The sequence below is a fragment of the Sarcophilus harrisii genome, chromosome 1 (genome assembly GCF_902635505.1).
Source record: "Sarcophilus harrisii chromosome 1, mSarHar1.11, whole genome shotgun sequence".
Classification (NCBI taxonomy): Eukaryota; Metazoa; Chordata; class Mammalia; order Dasyuromorphia; family Dasyuridae; genus Sarcophilus; species Sarcophilus harrisii.
The window spans coordinates 680,684,173-680,704,456 of NC_045426.1; the positions used below are offsets into that span (position 1 = coordinate 680,684,173).

Below are 20,284 nucleotides of genomic sequence, written 5' to 3' on the forward strand. Positions count from 1 at the left end.
TGACAGAAAGTCTATATCTATCTACCTATCTGTCTGTCTATCCATCTATCTACCACACATAAATACACATAAATTTATACATAATCTATACACACAAATACTCACACACGTGTATATATAGATATCTATATTAAAATATCTGATGTACACATAGTGTGTTTTTCTTATACATATATGTACACATACATATGCATACATACTTTATACATATATGCATGTGTATATATACTTTTTTGTATATATTAAATGTGTGTATATATGTGTTTGTGTGTGTCTTGTTATCTTCCCTTTTAGACTGTAAATTTCTTAAGGACGAGGGCTGTCTTTTGCTTCTCTTGTATCATTACCACTTAGCCCAGTATCTCGTACATGATAGAAACAATAAATCTTTATTAAATAGAAAGTCATTACTTGAAATTAAATGATGACTGCTTATAAAACAACATGCTCTCTTTTTTACCTTAAGAAGTTAGCTTGAAATAATTTAGTTTTAGCTCAAAGGAGAAGTTGAAGTACTTTTTTGTTCTGTTTTATTTTTTGATGGAAAGCAAGCAAATTGTTACAAGTGTTTTCTTTAGTTCTTAGATTACTGGGTAGTATATTTGACCTACAGTCTAGAGCAAAGCTCCTTAAACTGTGCATTGTGATCCCACATGAAGTCATGTAACTGAATGTGGGGGGGTTGAGAAATTACGATTCATTATCAACAAATGCTTGATTTATATACCTATTTTATATACCTGTATAACCAGGGTTGTAAAGTTTGGGCTAGCTTTCTGGAGGTCCTCCGGAGGGGCTTTTGTCTCAGCAGGATAGATACCACGAGACTAGACAAGAATAAAGTTCAAAATCTTTATTGTCTCTTACACAGTCTACATCTGTCATAGTCTGACCCAGTCTCCTCCAGAAGTCTGCCAGTCTGACTTCGGTCTGACTTCCTGTCCCCAGTTTTTATATATCCCTTGTTTCAAGTATACTTCTCCAGAATTCTGGCTCTCTACACAGGGTTACATAAAAACTTTCTAGATTAAAAAGAATCTCGAGTGGGAAAAGTTTCAGAAGTCCTAGCTAGAGTACTATAAACTATTGGTTTATGAAGACCAGGTTCACTCTTGGAGGTGCCTTCTCTCAAATCATAATTCTGTGACACATTTTGCTTCTCCCCAGAGGTATCTCTGTAGAATGTCAGTATATATTGCATATATTTTAGGTTTCTACAAGTCATATTATCCAAAATTTAAATCCAAAGTTCTTCTAATCCAAACATCTCATTTTATAGAAGAGCAAATTAAGTCTCAGAGAGCTTGTGACTTGCCTGTGTTCATAATACTAGGAAATAGAGTGATAGGATTTGAATTCCAGAAAGAAACACATGATGTTATATTGATTGTCTCCTTGTGGGTAACTGGCTCCTATACAATCATTTCAGAAAACAAAACATATATCAAGTACAGAACTGCTCTTATCTCACAGCCCAGAAAATGAAAACAACACTCCAAAGTCACATAAATCATAAAGATATTCTCTTTTTGGGGGGAGCCCCACATTCCCTTAGAGTTTTGGATATTTTATACAATCTCATACCTTTGGACTTCTGGAAAGGAAACAATTTGGATTTTACAGGAGAGTAAGGTTCTCTAGTAAATCCGATTTATCTTGATACCATCCTGATGGCGTGACTTGTACTCCCTCAGGAAAAAGGAATTTGGTGACCCTTTTGCCACTGATCCTGTACTGTCAAAGTAACTCGCAACAATGGTGGAGTTCACAGTACATATACCTTTATGTTCCAAAGCTTAGTCCTTTGCTGCTTCTCCAGCCCTCATGGCCATATATGTAATTTCCTTCTCTCCAAGAGAGTTACCATTCTCCAGAAATCCCTATTTTTTTTTTTTTTTTGGTCTAGAGTGCCGGTAGTTACTGAATTTTCAAATTTAAGACTGTTATACAGGAAACATTGCCTCCATCTTTTCTGTATAGAATGCTATATGTAGGAGTTGGGATTCAGGTAATATCTTCTTGGCTCATAGAGGAAAAAGCAATTCTAAGTCCCATAGATCTCTACCTGAAGGTATCCATACTCTGTGTGAATCTATCTTCCCACTTAGGACTTTGCCTTATTCTTTTCTCTACTGTTCTAAGATCTAGATTCAGCTCTATCAAGCTCTTAGTAAATTAAATTTGCAATTGAAACTCTTTTAAAGAATAGATCCAGTATAATATAATGGGAAGCACTCATCTAAAGGGGATATGGAGGGAGAAATACACTTAGGGAAAAAAAAATAAAGATAAACTAGGGAAGAAATGCAAGAAAAACTAAACAGACAAGTAGAGGGGAAACTAGGAGAGGGCAGTGTCATAGAAGGAAACCAAAGATATTGGGCTCTCTTTTATTCTTTCTTCCTCTCCCACGGCCTCCATTCAAGCCCTTACACAGAGGATATTCAAATCTAAATTTGGAAACATTCATTTCTCCACTGAAATCCAGTTCTGCCTTTCCAAATGACTATCCTGCCTGCCCCACAATCTCAACCTATCCAAAACCCAACTTCTCATCTTCCCCAGGATAACCTATCAGTCCTTCTTCCCAGTATTTCTATTTCTTTTGATGATACCCTCATCCATCCCCTTAGTCCCTCTGGATTTAATCACTAATCAGAGATTAGACTTTAGAGATCACCCGGTCTAATCCCCTATTGAATAGATAAGAAATTGTGACCTTCATATTTTAAGTGGCATAAGATCATGTATCTAGAATTAAAGTGGACATCAGAGGTCACATAGTCTAGACCAAAGCTTTTTAAATTATGAGTAGTGACCCCACATGAGGTCACATAACTGAATATGGAGGTCAGATAATTAGGATTTACTATAAATTAATGTTTGATTTATATAGCTATATTATATACCTTGGGATTGTGTAAAAATTTCTCAGGTGAAAGGAGGTATGAATTGAAAAAGTTTAAGAAGCTGTGGTCCATACCCTTCATTTTATAGATGAAGAAAGTAGAGGTTAAGTGATTTTTTGAGTATCATAATCATTCCTTTATATCTCTCCACATATATCATCAGTAGCCAAATCTCATCATATTTTCTTCTAGAAGCTCTTTTTTCATTCATTATCTTCTTTCCACTTACATTGCTACCATACTAATTCAGGCTCTCATCAATCTCTCACCTGTACTATTATAATAGCTTCTAACAGATTTTGCTTCCTTTGATTTTTCCAGTCTCCAATCTATTCTTCCCTCAGTTTAGACAAGAATCTTTTTAATACACATATCTAATTAGGCCATTACGTTGCTCAAAAAAATAGCAGCGTCAGGGGCTAAGCCAAGATGGCAGATTAGAGGCAACCCAGATGAACTCTCTCAATCTTCCCCTCAAAACAACTTAAAATATGTTTTGGAATGACAGAGATAATAAAAGATCAGAGGAACATCTCTGTTTCTGGCTGAAGAAAACTTAGGAAGTTATCAGGAAAAGTTGTGATACTGGGGTGGAAATCTGTCCAGATTCCAAACACATGGTGGCAACAACAGCAGCAGTTTGGGGAGATCTCAGACCAGAGACAGCAGGGAATTGGAAAACCTTCTCAGAAAAAGATTATAGGGCACTCTTTGCTGTCATTGGTACAGCTGTCTCTGATAGGCAATTTTTGCTTGCATTTGTATTTCTGGATTATAGTTCCAGAATGGAGAGGGGGTCTGGTGGTTGATCACAAGGAAGCAGGGATCCTAGCTTCAGTTTCAAGGCAGAAAGAGCACTGGTATTTGTGGCTGCAGGGGACCTCATGGGTAAAGACCACACTGTGAGCCAGAAGAGCAGGAATCACACCTCTCCCCGGATCACATCACCTTGGAAGCACCAAAAATTTGCAGTTTCCCATAACAAGCCTTTGAAACAACAGGAGGAAAAGGTTGAAGCTTTTCCCCACCCTCTGTGGAGCAGAGCCTAACTTTAACATAAAATCAAAATCAAGAAATAGGCTGGAAAATGAGCAAACAACAATAAAAAAATGACCATAAAAAGTTACTGTGATGGAGGGAATAGCAAGACTCAAAAGAAGACAACAATATGAAAACAGCTCTAAACAAAGCATCAAAAAAAATTCTAATTGAATCTGAGTCCAACAAGAATTCATGAAAAATGTTAGGGAAAAAAGATAAGAATGGTAGAGGAAAAATTGAGAAGATAAATAGGAGTGTTATAAGAAAATTTTAAAAAGATATTAAGTGTTACAAAAGGCACAAAATCACTGAAGAAAATAACTCTTTAAAAAGTAGAATAAGTCAAAATAGAAAAGAGGCACACAAACAATCTCATTAAAATATTCCTTAAAATTGGAAGCAGACAATTAAAATCTAAAAAACATTTAAAAGAATGTAGAAAAATGAAGAAAATGTGAAATATATCATAGGAAAAAACAACTAACCTTGAAAAGGAGAGGTGATTTAAAAATTATTGGAATACCTGAATTTCATGATCAAAAAAAGAGCCTAGAGATTACCAGGCAAAAATTTTACCCTGGAAGAGGTTTTTTGAGCATCCTGATTATCAAAAACAAAAAAACAAACAAAAAAAAACTAACCTCCAAAAAGGCCTTAGAAATTACCAGCATCCACTGGTATGAGGCTGCCTATCCATAAGGAGTGTGACTGGTAATATAGAATCAGTTTATTTTTTAGAAGGAGGCAATGATAAACTTTACTATAGGTGATTTCATATAATATGCATATTTTTGTGGTATAAGGACCAGAACCTGAATTTACTCAGTCCAGGGAAATCTCAATGAGGAAATTTTATCTATGAATGCAAGTGCAAAGCATTACCACAATTGATAGATAATCTTAGAGATTTGCCTGAGCTATTGAGAAATGGCTTGCCTAGGATTACAGTTTGTTAGTGGCTATCAGAAGTAAGAACTGAATCCGTCTTTCCTATTGCAAAGTAGGCTCTGTTCATTAAACTATATTTCCTTTCATGATACTCATACTATTTTTTTCATACCGCTTCCAAAGCGATCTTCCTAAAGTAAATAAAAATTGGATCATCTCATTCCCTGCTAAAAAGCCCCTTCTAAGTCTCCCTATTACTATAGAATCAAATTAATCTTGACATTCCAAGTCTTCTTGACTCATCAACATAACCTCTCAGCCTTTTTTTTTGCATGCTCTGTCTTCTCATACACTCTCAACAAAGACTACTTGTCATTCTCCAGTCTCATCTTGTCCTTTAACACACTTTGATGCCTTTTTCATGCTTGAAGTCATTTTACCAACACCCCATCCCATCTATAAACATATTTATTGCTGAAATTCTTTACTTCTTTAAGCTCTTCTTCAAAGAATATTGGAATACATAATTTTAAAATGAACCTTATGATCTTGTTAATAGGCATTAAATAATAATGTTAAGCATTTTGATATAGGTGTAATACTAAAAGTTTATTTAAACTGAGGGTTCTACCACTATAGAAAAGTTTGAGATCTACTTTTCAATACCGTATTTCCTCTTCAATCACCAATAAATCTATTTGTCACTAATACAAGTCGATAAATGTTTGTTAAAGTTAACTGAGTTTATATATAGATAAAGGGTTTATTTTGTAGATTGAAAACAATTCCATGAGAAAAACGTAGGGATTTTGGGCATCTTGATTTCCAGTAAACTTTCCAGAATGAGATGCAGTTTTTTCCAATGATCTATCTGTCCTAAAGAGTATTATTTCCCTTTCAGATTTCCTGAGTCACAGATGAATTTAACATTTCCATAAAATGAAGGAATGAACAAGCTCTTCTATGTCAGTGATTCCATTTGGCTAAGAATGTCCAGTCAGCCATCTTGGAAATCAAAGCAAGACTATGAGTTTTGTTTTGTTTTTGAAGTTTCTAAGTATCTAGGATGTGAAAAATTATTTCCTTTTATTATGAATCTCTTTCATCTCCAAGCTAGGAATGGCTGCCTAGAAGATCATTTGTTTCCTTCTTATTAAATCCAATTCTTAGAATTCTCAGGTAGAAACATTTTTATTTACTCAAACCTTTAGGGGAATTTTTCTTTTCTTTCAGAGCTTCTAAAGAATAACTGTTACTTAGCACTAGGGAAATCTGTCTCACATTTAAAGTCAGTGATGGAAGAAACAAAATACGTGACATATCCAAGAGATGTATCAAACTAGTCAAACATTTCCTCCCAAGGACTTTCATCTAGTTATTAGGAAGATAGGGGAAGACTCAAGAGGCTAGAAGTATAGTTTTAGAACTCCATATTCCCAAGAATATCATTTCATTTGAATGGCCCTTACAATTCATGTCAAATTTAATGTCATAATTTTCTATGCTCAAAAATCTCTTAAGAGTAAAAGATAAAAAAAAAAATTTATTCTTAATCAAAATGGCATGCATAAGTTTCTAGTACCTAAATGTTATAGAAACTAGAGAACTGTGTATAGAGTCCAAATCTGGCGTGGGGCATTTATTAGTTGTGTGACTCTGAGCAAATTACTTAATCTATACATACATCTATATATACATTAGCTATCATCATCATCATCATCATCATCGATCCTAACTTTGAAAATTAATCTACTTTTCTGACATCCAATGTGCAGATTTCTCTTGTGAACATCTCAGAAACTTGGGCTGGTGGTAGGTTTAATGGATCATTAATTCACTTATGTATTTATTGTTGATTTGTTAGTACATTGCTCCATCAATCCATGTAATTATAGATTACAATAACTCAGTGGTCCTAAACTTGCTAGTATTTGGGCATATTATATTTGACAGCAGTGTTGTTCTTTTTTAACTCTTCCTCTTGGACTTTTTTTTCAATCTACAGATTCATGGGGCCACATGGTTGGTCATTTTTCAGCTCTTAATCATCTTTGTTTTTGGTATTGTACCCTGCATACTTATCATAATTGTGACTTGTAGTAAAAGCTTAATAAAGAATTTTTCATCCATCCATCCATTCATCCATCCATTTATGTGTTTATTCATTTGTTCCCAGGCTTCCAATCACACTCCAAGATTAAATGCCTTTCCCCATATCATGTTGGTTGATTTAGTGAGCATAAACTCATGAGGGGAGATATTAACTGAGTAGAAATGAAAAAAAATTCTCAAATTTATTGAAAGGAATAAGCAATATAAAGTCAGTCTGTTTGCCTGGAATGGAGAGTATTTGGAAAAGAGTATTGTATAAGATGACTAGAAAAATATAAAGAAGAGAGTAAGTTCAGAGTTAGGAGTTAGATAGATCCTCAAGTTAACAAGGAACAGAAGTTCATAGAAAAGGAAAGACCCATTCAAGATAATATGGTGACTCCCTGGTAGCACTAGGGCTATATTTCAAGTTCCCTGATGACCAGGACAATGAGATTTCCTATATGTCATCAGCCCTCCTGGAGTATGAAGTAACAGATGCCTTGGACAACCTTTTAAAAGTCTGATATTCTTGAGTTTTTAAACAGATGGGAAGGGCAATCCTAATAAACCTGACTCTTACCTGACAAAGTCAGCAGTGATTAAGGTTCATGGGCTATTCTGAGAATTTTAAATAAGCAAAGATAATTTCCCAGCTGTCAACTCTCCTTTAGGGGGAATATTTTCCTATATCCATATATATATAATATCCAAAACATACCTATATACACAGTCAAAATAGGTATTTTCACTTAGGCTTTTGAAAAAAGCACAATCATTCCATTAGCATCTCAACTCTGGAGGCCAAGTGACCCAAAGAATGGCCATGCTCCTCTCCTTTGGTTGATATCTAAGAATATACCTCTTTCAAAAAAACTGGTAATGAGAAGTGAAGGAGGCAGATCATGGAAGTCAGAGGGCTGCCTTTTGAAATTGGATGCTCTGTGTTTAAGTCCTATTTGTGATAGATCCTCCAGGGGAGACCCTGGGTACTTCCCCTGACCTCCCAGTGTCCCAGTGGATCCAAAAATCCAGAGGGTTCCAGACCTCTCTGAATAGATAAAGCTTTCAATCTCTAGACGTTTCCTCTCTAGGAGTTCCAAACACAAGTGAAATTATAAGTACACAAACACACAGAATACAGAGTGTAAACTTCTGGAGGAAAGGAACCAGGTCCTTTATAAACTATTCTGGTTTTCAAGTAATTAATAACATTTGTAGACTTTTTTTTCTTCTCAATGCTTTCCTAAAGTTATGTATGGGAGGGAGAGAGAGACAAAAGAGAGAGAGAGAGAGAGAGAGAGAGAGAGAGAGAGAGAGAGAGAGAGAGAAGGAAGGAGAGATGGAGAGAGTATTTTTCTTTTCTCCACCATTTCAATAAGGTATTTTGGAGGAGAGTAATCTATTCTTGCATTTGTACAACACAAAGAAAACACCAGGCACTCTGAGTCAGATTAATATTTGCCGCCCAGCTGTCCAAAGCACATACCTCAAGATGAATAGGTCAATGGTGGAATTATTGGCGACAGTCACATATGCATTGACAATCTCTCCTTGTTTGACAGGCTTTGATGGCAGCCAGATGACCACATTGCTGTCCAGCCGTAACTCACTGAGCTGAAAATTCTCCTGGGCCTGATAAAGGCCAACAGTCCCAATCCTTTGCAAGTGGGACATGGTTTCATCCAGTCCATCCTTCCCTGGGCGAATGGCATTGCCTTTCCTTATATCCCCAGTGGTGCACTCTCCTTTCTCATCTCCTGGTTGAATTGTGTAATATAGTTCCACAGAACTTCCTTCTGATTGACCCACAGCCTTTTTTCGCCCAGCAGCCACCGTGGGAGGGTTGAACCAACTGGATAAGAGCTCCAATTCTGCAACACACAGGCCAAGGTCCCCTGCCAGGCGGCAGCTGCCCCTTACCTCTCTGGTTTCCCTGAAGGCATATACTCGAAGGCAGGGAAGTCTCTCTTCAGAATTGTAGTCATCCCAGTCTCGACCCACAATGTAGAACAGAATTTGGACTTTGGGTCGGTTCAAGTAGATCTTATCGCTCATGATGTATGTTTTAAGTTTCCAGTTAAAAGTAAACTTGTCATTAGATCCTAAAAAATTTGAAGTCATCATTAGTTCCTGGGGTACAACCTTTTCTACAGAAAAAGGCCCATAGCTAGCATTCAACACAGGAGGCTTCTTGGCTTTGTATGTAAAGAATGACTCAACTCTGGATTGCAAACTGGAATTCCTCATAAAATCCTGGTGGGTTTCTTTAAGGAAAAATGATGTCTCAGTACTGAGAATATGATAGTTCACAGGTAGATATGTTGGTAACGAGGAAAATCTTGGTCCATTGTCCGTGACCCCTCGGCCCTCTATCACTAAAAAAAAAAGGGAGGTGGAGGGAAGAAAGACAAAGAAATAATGATTAATATGTGCTCGAGAAACTTAGGTTAACAAATAATTGACACATACAGAATGAAAATACTGAGCTTCACATAGTTTGGAATATTACATCTTGTTCTGGGATTACTCAGTGAATCACAATACATGACCCACTGAAGAAATACTGATTGTCACTTAACCACAATTGCTTCCTTCCTCCCCCTCAAAATATACTGATTGTTTCCCAGGCAGACTATATTTAAAAATAAAGCAATATTTGTATTAATATAATTTGTAAGTGTTTAAAGCATGAAAAATATATTCACTTGACGCAGCATTTTGAATCTTTGGTTCTTTTGCAATCTGTTTCTGGTTTTATTTCTATTAATCTAGAGCAGGAAATAAGGAGAAAAGAGCAGTTGTTTTTTTAGAAATAACTATATGGTACAGTGAGCAGAGTGCTATATTTGGAGTGCTAAAGACATGAATTCAAATATGGCCTCAGACATTTAGCAGTTGTGTAACTTTGAGTAACTAAATTAGACAATATTAGTAAAAAGTACTTAGGCTTCTAAGTGGAGGACCAGAATTCAAATATGACCTCCTACACCTACTAGTTGTAAGATCCTGGGCAGCTCACTTAACCCCATTGCCTAAGGCAAAACAAACCAAAAACCCAGCACTTATTTCAGTATTTGGCATAGAATAAGCACTGTATACATCTATGTTCTCTTTCCCTTTCCTTCCCTCTCCCATTGGCAAATCACTCAACTGATGTCCCTATCTGTGAAATGAAGATAATCATAGCACTTACTTTTCATTAGTGTTGTGAGTACAAAATGACATACTATTTGTAAGGTAGTCTGCAAATTTTAAAGCATCGTGTAAATGCTGGCTATTATTTATTGAAAAAGTCTTCTGAAATATCATAGGTTATAATAGAGTTAAATCTGGAAGGGACCTTAGAGACCAAGTTTCTCTTTTTATAAATGAGGAAACTGAATCTTGGGTTAAATCACTTGCCCAGGACTACACAGCTAATATCAGTGGTTGGATCTGAACCCAGATTTTCTTGATTTCCAATCCAACACTCTCTACAATATAAGATAATATGTTCTAAATATTTGTTATTAAATATTACAGATTCTTATAGCAAGACAGGCTCTAGGCCTTAGTCATGCCCCTTTCTTCAGGTTCCCATCTCTTTCATCTTCTAGAATCTGCTAACCTTGAAACATCCATATAATGAAACCTACTTCTTATGAGACTGTTGTGGACTCCCTTCTCATACTGTTCCTGTCTAAAGTCCTATTGCCTGTGGTTCTCTGTTGATAGTCCTGACTGAAGTTCTATTAATTTTATCTTTTATTGGAGGCTTCAGCTGCTGCCCCAGTGTGAGACATGGATATCATGCTAGAATCCCTCCTATATTGGAGGCTTCAGCTGCCGCCCCAGTGTGAGAAATGGATATCATATTCGAATCCCTCCTACGTTGTCCTTGGCTCCCTCATCATACTCTATTGGACATGTCCAGTTAGGCCATATGAATTTCCTTTAAACAGAAAATAATAAGGTCTAAGGTTTTCAGCACTAACTAGCCTATTTTATTTTTCTATAATTTAAATTTCCAGTGATGGATCCCAAAAATAATCTAATATCTTTTGCAGCTAGGTAGATTGTGCATTGGGCAAAATACTAGACTTAGACATAGTATCAGGAAGAGCCGAATTCAAATTGTGCCTTCTGATAGTTACTAGTTGTGTGATCCTGGGCAATTCACTTATTTCTCTTGTCATCTATTAAAAAGAGATTATAATAGTGGTACCTTTCAGGGTTGTGATGATGATCAAATATAGCATACACAAATCACATTACAAATATAAAAGTTGTTTATAATTACTAGCTGTTTATCATCATCATCATCATCATTTTGGAATTGTTATTCCAAAGAATTTCTAATTGGGAGGTGGATTTTTTCAGTTCTGAGTACTCTGACACATCTTTTGTTTTCCCTCTCATATAACCTTCTTCATTCAGAAGTAAAAGAGAATTATCATACTCTGAATCCATGAATTTCAAAGTCCCGGTCAAGCCAGATCACAAAAAATGAACATTTCGTGGCAATGTAAAGTATCACAGTCAAAGAAATGACATCAATCCCCCACGAATTCTGAGATTTATAGAATGACAAAGGTCCTTGGAGATCATCCAATTGAAAAATTTCATTATTAATCAACAGTGGGACATATTTTTGAGTATCTAAGACTTTTGTCCTAATTTGAAATCCACTAAATTTTCCCACTACATTTAAAACAAAATAATAGGAATGGCAACTATATGCATCAGTTAATGTGGATTGCTTTGTTACACTTGAGCAAAATGTAGCATGCAAAAATAGCTAAGGAAAAAAGGGAAGGGGAATTAGTATAGAAAAAGAACCAAATCAACCAACCAAGCATATAAAACACTCACTATATTTAGAATTAGAGGGCCCATATCTGAGGATCCTTGGTTTTGAAACTTACTACTCAAGTGACTTTGGGCAAGTAACTTTTCCAGAAATTTGCATTAGATAATTTCTTAAAGTCCCTTGAAACTTTCAAAACCAGTGAGCATAGGAATTCAAAAAATGATATTATTTCTGGCGAACTAATAGCAGCAAGCAGTCACATAACACTTACATGTTTGTGAAACACTTTACATATTAATCATGGGCTCCTTACAACAACTTTGTGAGATGGGTGTTGGTATTATTCCCATTGTACAGATAAAGAACTTCTAATATTCCCATTTTACAGATAAGAGCTACTATTGGCACCAATTAACAGATAAAGAGCAAGTCTCTTAAGTGACTTGTACAGGATCATACAATTACTTCTCCATGCCCCAGGATGACTCCAGAAAAAAACTGTTGTCCTGTCTGGGATGCAAAGAGATTAACGTGATCCACTTTGTAAACTCCACAGGGCTCATCCAAGAGCTCACCTTCAGGAACTTTTTCTTTCAGAAAGGGTCCAGGAAATTCCAAACAAGCATCCATTCATAGGTTGGGAGAGAACACGGGCAGCTCCTTCCTTTGCTACCCTATTTTCCTTTCTTACACACTTCCCTCCTGCCCCTCCCTTTAATCACAGCATGTACAAACTATTCAGCATATTGGTAAGCTTCATTCAGCTCCAGCTCTGGAAACTCTGCTAATCATTGTCACTGCAGGGAGACTGGCTTGTAGATCAAAGTTAGCTGCTGAGCCACAGCCAAAGAATCTCTGTGGTAAAGATTGCTTTTCAAAGAACGAACATTCTTCCTCGTCCACAGTCCAGAAGACTTGTTCTGGGGTCACTAATTATGAGAGCATATTTGCACCTCTGTAGTTAAGGTTGTGTCAGCATTTCCATTGTGACTCTCTAGTTTCAGGGTCATATTAAACTCGAGCATAAGCGACTTTTCTAAGATTAAACTTGCCAATGTTAAACTGAAAACTTCCCAACGTCCCCTTTAAAAATATATTTATTAATTAAATATTGTTTGTAATTTTTTTTTACTAATAGTGAGAGTTTTTCTCATTTATTCTTTTCAGGTGTTCTTAACCTGACATTCATCAAATTTTTGTTTAAATTAATAATCAATAAACTGATAAACCAATTATTTCAATATATTTCTTATTCTTTGTTATTTTACTTGCTTTATTTTATGCATGATTCTGAGAAAGGGTCCATAGGCTACATCAGACTGCCAAAGGGGTCCACGACACAAAAATGGTTAAAACCCCCTGATTCATTCATGCATTTATTCCTTCATTCATTTCCTTAAAAAACAACTAAAAATTGATCTGTTTGAATTTTTCTGCTTTCCCTCCCATATTCTCTCCCCCAACCCCCTCTGTTCCTCAAAAGTAATGCTTCAAAATACAAAGACTGAGGGATGATTAACCGGAACTCTCCTTGTTCCAAGTGTTATCAGACTTACTTAGCAAGCTTAACTTATGTAGGACCAAGATTTTTGTGATGTCACTCATTGCTGCTTCTGATTGTCATAAACACTTCTCACCATGTTTTCCTAGCCCCCTTCAAAGCTCAGATCAAATATCAACTCCTCACATAAGGCTTATCTTGATCACATCCTTTCCCCCAACCATTAGCTAGGTAGCCATGAATAAAAACGTAGAAATGAAACAGCTCTTGTTCTCAAGGAGCTTATATTCTATCAAGGAGAAATATATATATATATATATATATATATATATATACACATACCACACACACATACATATACATATGTATGTGTGTATATACTAAATATATCATATAATATATACATGTACTTATATGTATCAACTATATACAAAATGAACATACAAACACAATAGCTTTACAAACTACTTCAAATTATGTTCTTATTTATCTATGTACATGGTATACAATCTATTCAATTTTTAATGCATTCTTTTTGGAAGGGGAAGGCAAAGAGAACTCATAGGAGCTATGAGTTTATTGATGTAGGGAACTCTCAGGTGAGAAGACTTCCTCTACCATCATAGGTCTACGTCCACATGATTTTGGCCACACCATCTCTCTGTGTCTTCCTTTTTTCATTTGTAAGATGGGAATAATAACAGTCACAAATCCTGCTTTAGGGACATTAGAGAAATAAACATTTTTAAACCTTATGGCATAATCCAAATGTGAGGGGTAATTAATAAGCATGAGACCAAACAATAGAAACACAAAGCAACAGACTTTAACAATGGTGGGTATTTCCAGTAAACTCCATTTCCTCCTGGCAGTGCAAATGCTTGCCAGGAGTCTAATTGCCTAGTAAAAACTTAATTGTCCTCACACCATAAATAATCAATATCAGTCAGTGCAGTAAATGACTTCTGGCGATGAACAGGCAAGATGCCTTATATCCTATCAGTTCATATTAACTTACAACGTACATTAGAAGAAGCAGTATGGGAGAGGGAAAAGTTTGGCTTTTGGTTTCAGGGAGACATGGTTTTAAGTCTGCTTTTGATATATCCTGGGTTCTGTATCTCTACCTTGTAGTGCCCAAGGCTATTAGTTGTTTATGATAGTTCCATAAAAGGTGCTGACCTGTAGTGGGGGAACTCCTTACCTAGGAATTGCCTAGCACTAAGGAAAGAAGGAAGGAATGAAGGAAGAGAGCAGAAGGAGGAAGAGAAGAAAGAAGGAGAAGAGGGAGAAGAAAAGGAGAGGGGGAGAAGGACAGGGCGGAGAAGGATAAGGGAAAAAAGAGGGAGAAAAGGAGAAGAGAAGAAGGAGAAAGAAAAGGCAGAGAAGAAGGAAAAGAGAGAAAAAGAAGGAGCAAGGAAAAGAGGAGGAGGAGGAAGGAAGACATAGTGGTACACATCTCTAATTTCTAGCAAATGAAGAAGCTGGTGAACTTACTTGAGCTCTGAAGTTCTGAACTGCATTGGGCAGATAATATTCATAAGAGATTTCACTGACTTCAGTGTTCAATAAATACCAGTCACTATTATTAATCAAGTCATATAAACTCTTTGATAGTTAATTTCCTTCTGTGTAAAATGAAGGATTGGCCTTCAAGGCCTCATCTATCTGCAGACCTATGGTCCTATGATTTATATAAGCAAGAAAATTCAAGCAAAGTTTTATAAGAAATTTTAATTACACTTTCAAGAATGGGGTTGAGAGGCAGAGATGGGGGAGAAAGTCATTTTGGGTGGGGGTAACAGCATTCACAAACAGATCTGGATTGGAATAATATGGCTAAACAATAGACACCAAGAGACAAGAATGGTTGTTTAAAAGACCAGGAGATGATCCCATCCAGTCAGATTAGCTGAGGGGAGAATGAAGTTCATCCTGTTGATGATAAGTAGACACTTTAGGTTTCTTAACAGTTTATTGATACCCACAAAGCAGTGCACTCTGGCAAGATTAGCCTCATGGCAATGCTTATCATGTGCTGAAAGAAGAAGAGGTTAGAATGTGAGAAGAAAGTTTGTAAGGATTTTAGGGCAAAGAGACCCAGCTGAGGGATTAATAACAAAGCTCAAAACACAATTTAGAGAGGACTATATGCTTAAAGTGCAAAGTCATGGATCGTGAGATTTAGAGTGGGAAGAATCCTCAGAGATCATCCAGTTTTCCGCTCACATTTTACAGACAAGGAACACGACAGTTTCTGAGAGAGGAAGTCAAATCAATCCACCAAGCATTCATGAAGTGGCTGCTATTTGCCAGGTACTGTGCTAAGCTCTGGCAATATACAGAAAGGCAAAAAAAAAATCCCTGCTCTGGAAGAGCTCACAGTTGAATGGGGGAAACACCATATAAAACTAAGTATGTGCTGCCAAGTTATCAGACAGGATAAATCGGAAATAATGGACAGAGAGCTTCTTAGAGAAGGCAGGGTTTAAGCTGAAGTTTGGTGCCATGGGACGATCAAAGAATGAGTGCTGAAAGGGATTCCAGTAGCCATCTATTCCAATGCCTTCATTTTGCAGATAAGGAAACTGAGGCTAAATCACATAATTTGTGTTCAGAGTAAAGATTCAAACCCAAATTCTATGACTTTAAAATCATAAGTGATCAACTTGAGATTCAAATGTGGTTATTTCTCTGATTAGAAAACCAGAATTGATTTCCATTATACCTCAGTTGCCAATTCTCCCACCAGCTCAAGGGATGACGCTCATAAACTTTCTTTAGGACATATGGGCTTAGAGAGGCCCTAAGTGAAGCATATCAGCTGTGGAGAAAGCTGCTGTCTTGTCAGTGACCCTAGGCCAAATTCAGCATCCAGTTCATTAAGGCCTGCTACAGTTTAATGCAGCCTCATAAACATCTGGGTAGCAAACCGACAACAGGTTCATTTATCACATCGATTCCCCCCTTCTTATCAAGGCTTTCTCCTTCTTTATTGCCATTTATCCATCAGTGTTTGGGGTGTTATTTATCGCATCAGCTGTCCATTTCAGTGAGCTTTAACACCATGTCTTCCACGGAAATTGAGTTTTTGAGATTCTGTGATTGTGGATTGGAAACATGAAAGTCATGGAACCCAAAAGGAACAAAACCAGGAGAAAATAACATTTTTCCCCTCTCAGTAAAAAGATGGAAGAGATTCACAGAAGTATAAGTGGAGATGAACTAAACTTTTGGATTTGAAAAGCCTTAAAAATAAATCCTGAAGGGAAACTGAATACCACATGAGAAATAAAAGATGTCATTCAGTAAATTTAATTGATGAACATTAATGCTTAAGCATGTATTAAGCTCTTATTGTAGGTCAAGCACTGTGGTAAGCATTTTACAAATATTATCTCATCTGATCCTCACAATTAGTCTGGGAGTCAGGTACTTTTCTTATTCCCATATTACATATGAGGAAACTAAGGCATATAGAATTAAGTGACTTGTTCAGGGTCACACAACTAGTTAGCATCTGAGGCTGAATTTGAACTCAGGTCTTCTTGACTTTAGGCCCAGCTTTTTATCCACCTGAAACTAAAATTCACAGAGGTTAAGAGATATGACCATACATCCTGCCATCTGGGGGAGGGGGGGAGGGGTAAGAGGGGAAAAATTGGAACAAGAGGTTTGGCAATTGTCAATGCTGTAAAGTTACCCATACATATAACCTGTAAATAAAAGGCTATTAAATAAAAAAAAAAAAGAGAGAGATATGACCATAGTAACAGCCCCAAAAGTGAAAGAAAACCTCAACTCTAATTTGGGCTTCAAAGTCCATCAATCTTATCATCTTATAGAACTAAGCAAATATGCAAGAAATTTTCTGATCTCATTAACATAAGAGTAATATGCTACCTTTTCTAGGTATTAACCCTTTAAAGTATTACACATTCACATAAGCATTTCAGTGCTAAAAGGGGGAGAGAAATTTCATATTTTTATACAAAGAATTAAATGAAGAATTAAAAGATATGTTATTGCTTCTCTCAGATATGACTTAAAAGTGTAGACCAAGAACTTTGGTTTACTCAAAGCTACTAAAAATTCATATGTAAAGAAATACAATTTCAGTTGTTGCAGAAAATGAATGGTGCCTTAGAAATAAAAGCTTAAATTACCATGTAAAGGATGAAGGGTTATACCTCTTTTGTATGTGAACTATGAGGTAGCTTTTAAGGGAAGGAAAAAAATGTTTATTTTGTTAAACATAAGTATACAGAAATATAGTTTTCAAAAACATACTGGAAGAGGATCTTTTTAGGAACTGATAAATAGTATTATAGTCCCTAAGCATATGTAATTTTAAGACTTAAAAAAAGGGTAAAATATATGAAATTAAAAATCATCCTACTATTTGGAGATGGAGGACTGATTAAATAAGGATTGTTGATTTCACAGGGGATATTTTGCTTCATAAATGAAAAGAGAGAGTCATCGAGTACTCAGGGTTCTGATTTGAGCCCTTGAAAATGTTAATGAACACATTAAAGAAGATTTGCCTGAATGGTCAAGAATGGGATGGAAAGGAATGGAAAAGCAGCTCTGTTGGAAGCTAATATAACCTACTGGCAGAAGGCTTTACTTAAGAGATTCCTTAAGTGGTTCAAGAAAGATTGGCGATCTGGAAGAGAGATGGATGAAAATTTCAGGATTGTCTTTTGACCTTGAGAGTCACCTACAGATGATGAGCTGAAGCTTTTCAGGAGTAGTTCTTTCAATAAATGAAAGCCTCTCTATTGCCTTGGGGATAGACAAGTTTTGCAGCTAGTTTACTGTATAGGAAGAGATGAGATGGAATTGAACGATGGAGCATGCTGGTGAATAAAGAGCTGGCTGGGCTTGCCTGTATTGCCCAAAGAAACAGTCTAGTTTTTAATTAATAGTCATCTCCTCAAATTGATATTCCAACAACACATAAAGGCAGCTAATATATCAATCAGTCAGTCCAGAAATATGATTCAACTATTATATGCTAGATAGGCCCTGGGAATGTAATTAAGTAATGCTTTGGTTTCTATCTTTGAAACTACATTTGAGGAGATATTATTTGATATTCACTATATTCCCTTTAATACTCACTTTAATTTACTTTGAAGGCCATGTCAAGTCATCCCAATCTATATCTTGTTACTGGACTCAGAGACCTCTGGAGGGGAAAGTGAGGCAGGTGACCTTGCACAGCCTCCTTCACTTAAATCCAATTCATATACATGTCATGGTATCACCTCTCCCAAGTGAAGGTCCTCTTTGAGAATGAAGGACAAACAATAACAATATCTACCCTGTATGCATTTCATATTTACTGTAATAGGTATATGTTACATCCTCCATTAGAAGATAACCTCCTTCATGTATACTTATTTTGTATTTAATTTATACTTCAACATATTTAACATGTATTGGTCCACCTGTCATCTGGGGGAGGGAGTTGGGGGGAAGGAGGGGAAAAATTGGAACGAAAGGTTTGGCAATTGTCAATGCTGTATAATTACCCATGCATATAACTTGTAAATAAAAAGCTATTAAAAACTAAAAAAAAAAATTAAAAAAAGAAGATAAGCTCCTTGGGATTAAGAACTCTCTGTGTGTGTGTGTGTGTGTGTGTGTGTGTGTGTGTAGTGGGAATGGGGTGTTTTGTGTTTTGTTTTGTTTTTTGCTTTTTCTTGAATTGAAATTTCTTATATGGTACCTGAACAATAGTAAGTGATTAGTAGAGGGATCAATCAATAAACATTTATTAAGCATCTAGCATGTACCAATAAATGCTTGTGAGTACACTAATGTCCACAACATTCTATTTTTTTTCTTAAGGAAAATATTAATAATATACAGACCTGAGGGTTCTATGTACATCTTTGGCTTATCTCATTTCCTATTCTTATTCCATATTTTCTAAAATCTATTTAACATTTATTCTTAGTCTAAAAACTGAGACTCTACTTCTCCATTAACCACTCTACCATCATTCTTTAGAAGTAAGGATCTGAGGGCAGCTAGGTGGTGCAGTGAATAGAGCAATAGCCCTGCAGTCAGGAAGACCTGAGTTCAAATCTGATCGCAGCCAAGTAATACTTCCTGGCTGTGTGACCCTGGGCAAGTCACTTAATCCCAATTGCCTCAGCCAAAAAGAAGAAGAAGAAGAAAAAAGGATCTCTCTCTCTCTCTCTCTCTCTCTCTCTCTCTCTCTCTCTCTCTCTCTCTGTGTGTGTGTGTGTGTGTGTGTGTGTGTTTTTTCTACATTCAGACTGGGTTGGTTGACTCAACTGGCCAGTCAGATGCTTTCTTAACAAGACTAAGAAAGGAGCCACAGTCTTTTGCTAGCATCACAATGCAGAAATGTTCAATAAGCTAAGGAGAAAGTTTTTGATGAGAAGCCAAAACTCACAGAGGAGGACCTTTTTCGTTATTTTGAGACTTCTGTCTCATTGCGTCTCCAGTGTCAGTCATCTCAAATTCGTGCCTATGATATCAGACACTTGCAATGCAGAAACTTGCCTCACCCATGATTCCTCCAGTGAAACTCAGATTGTACTTTTCTTCCAAGTCACAGACGCTCACGTGAAACATAAGCTGGCAGTGGGTATTTTGGATTCCCTCCCCCTAACCACCCCCATTTGTTATTTATTAACTTTCTCAAGATATAGATTGTCTTTCTTTGCTAAATGTGGCTCATTGTTTCTTTCTCCCTGAAACAAAAGGTACCTTGATAAATGGATTATTTAGTTTCAATGGAGTTTCTGAACAAACCCCTGTATCCTTTCCTGAAATTGCATATTGCTGGTTTGCTATTTCCTAACAGTAAAAACTCTCTCAGTTAAGAGAGCAGGTACTTATATGCCTTTTAGAGCCCCAGTGGGAATATTTTCCCCCTTTCTCTTCAAGAGAACTCAACAATTATTGTCAGGTGCTACTCTATCAGAGCTTTCTAATACCACCACAAATAAGTCCTGTATTTAAAATCAGCTTTGAAAAAAAAGTCAGAAACATCTCATTTACGTTCACAAATTCCATGAA

At 36.4% G+C, this 20,284-nt stretch overlaps 1 protein-coding gene across 1 annotated transcript in view; it reads right to left on the reverse strand.

Moving 5' to 3' along the window:
* The window catches only part of TMEM132C (transmembrane protein 132C), a 500,219-nt gene that overhangs the window by 310,288 nt on the left and 169,647 nt on the right, over nucleotides 1-20,284 (reverse strand). Inside the window, exon 2 of the mRNA XM_012542340.3 lies at nucleotides 8,419-9,307. Coding sequence (XP_012397794.2) covers nucleotides 8,419-9,307 — 889 coding nt within the window. The remainder of the gene's footprint in view (nucleotides 1-8,418; nucleotides 9,308-20,284) is intronic.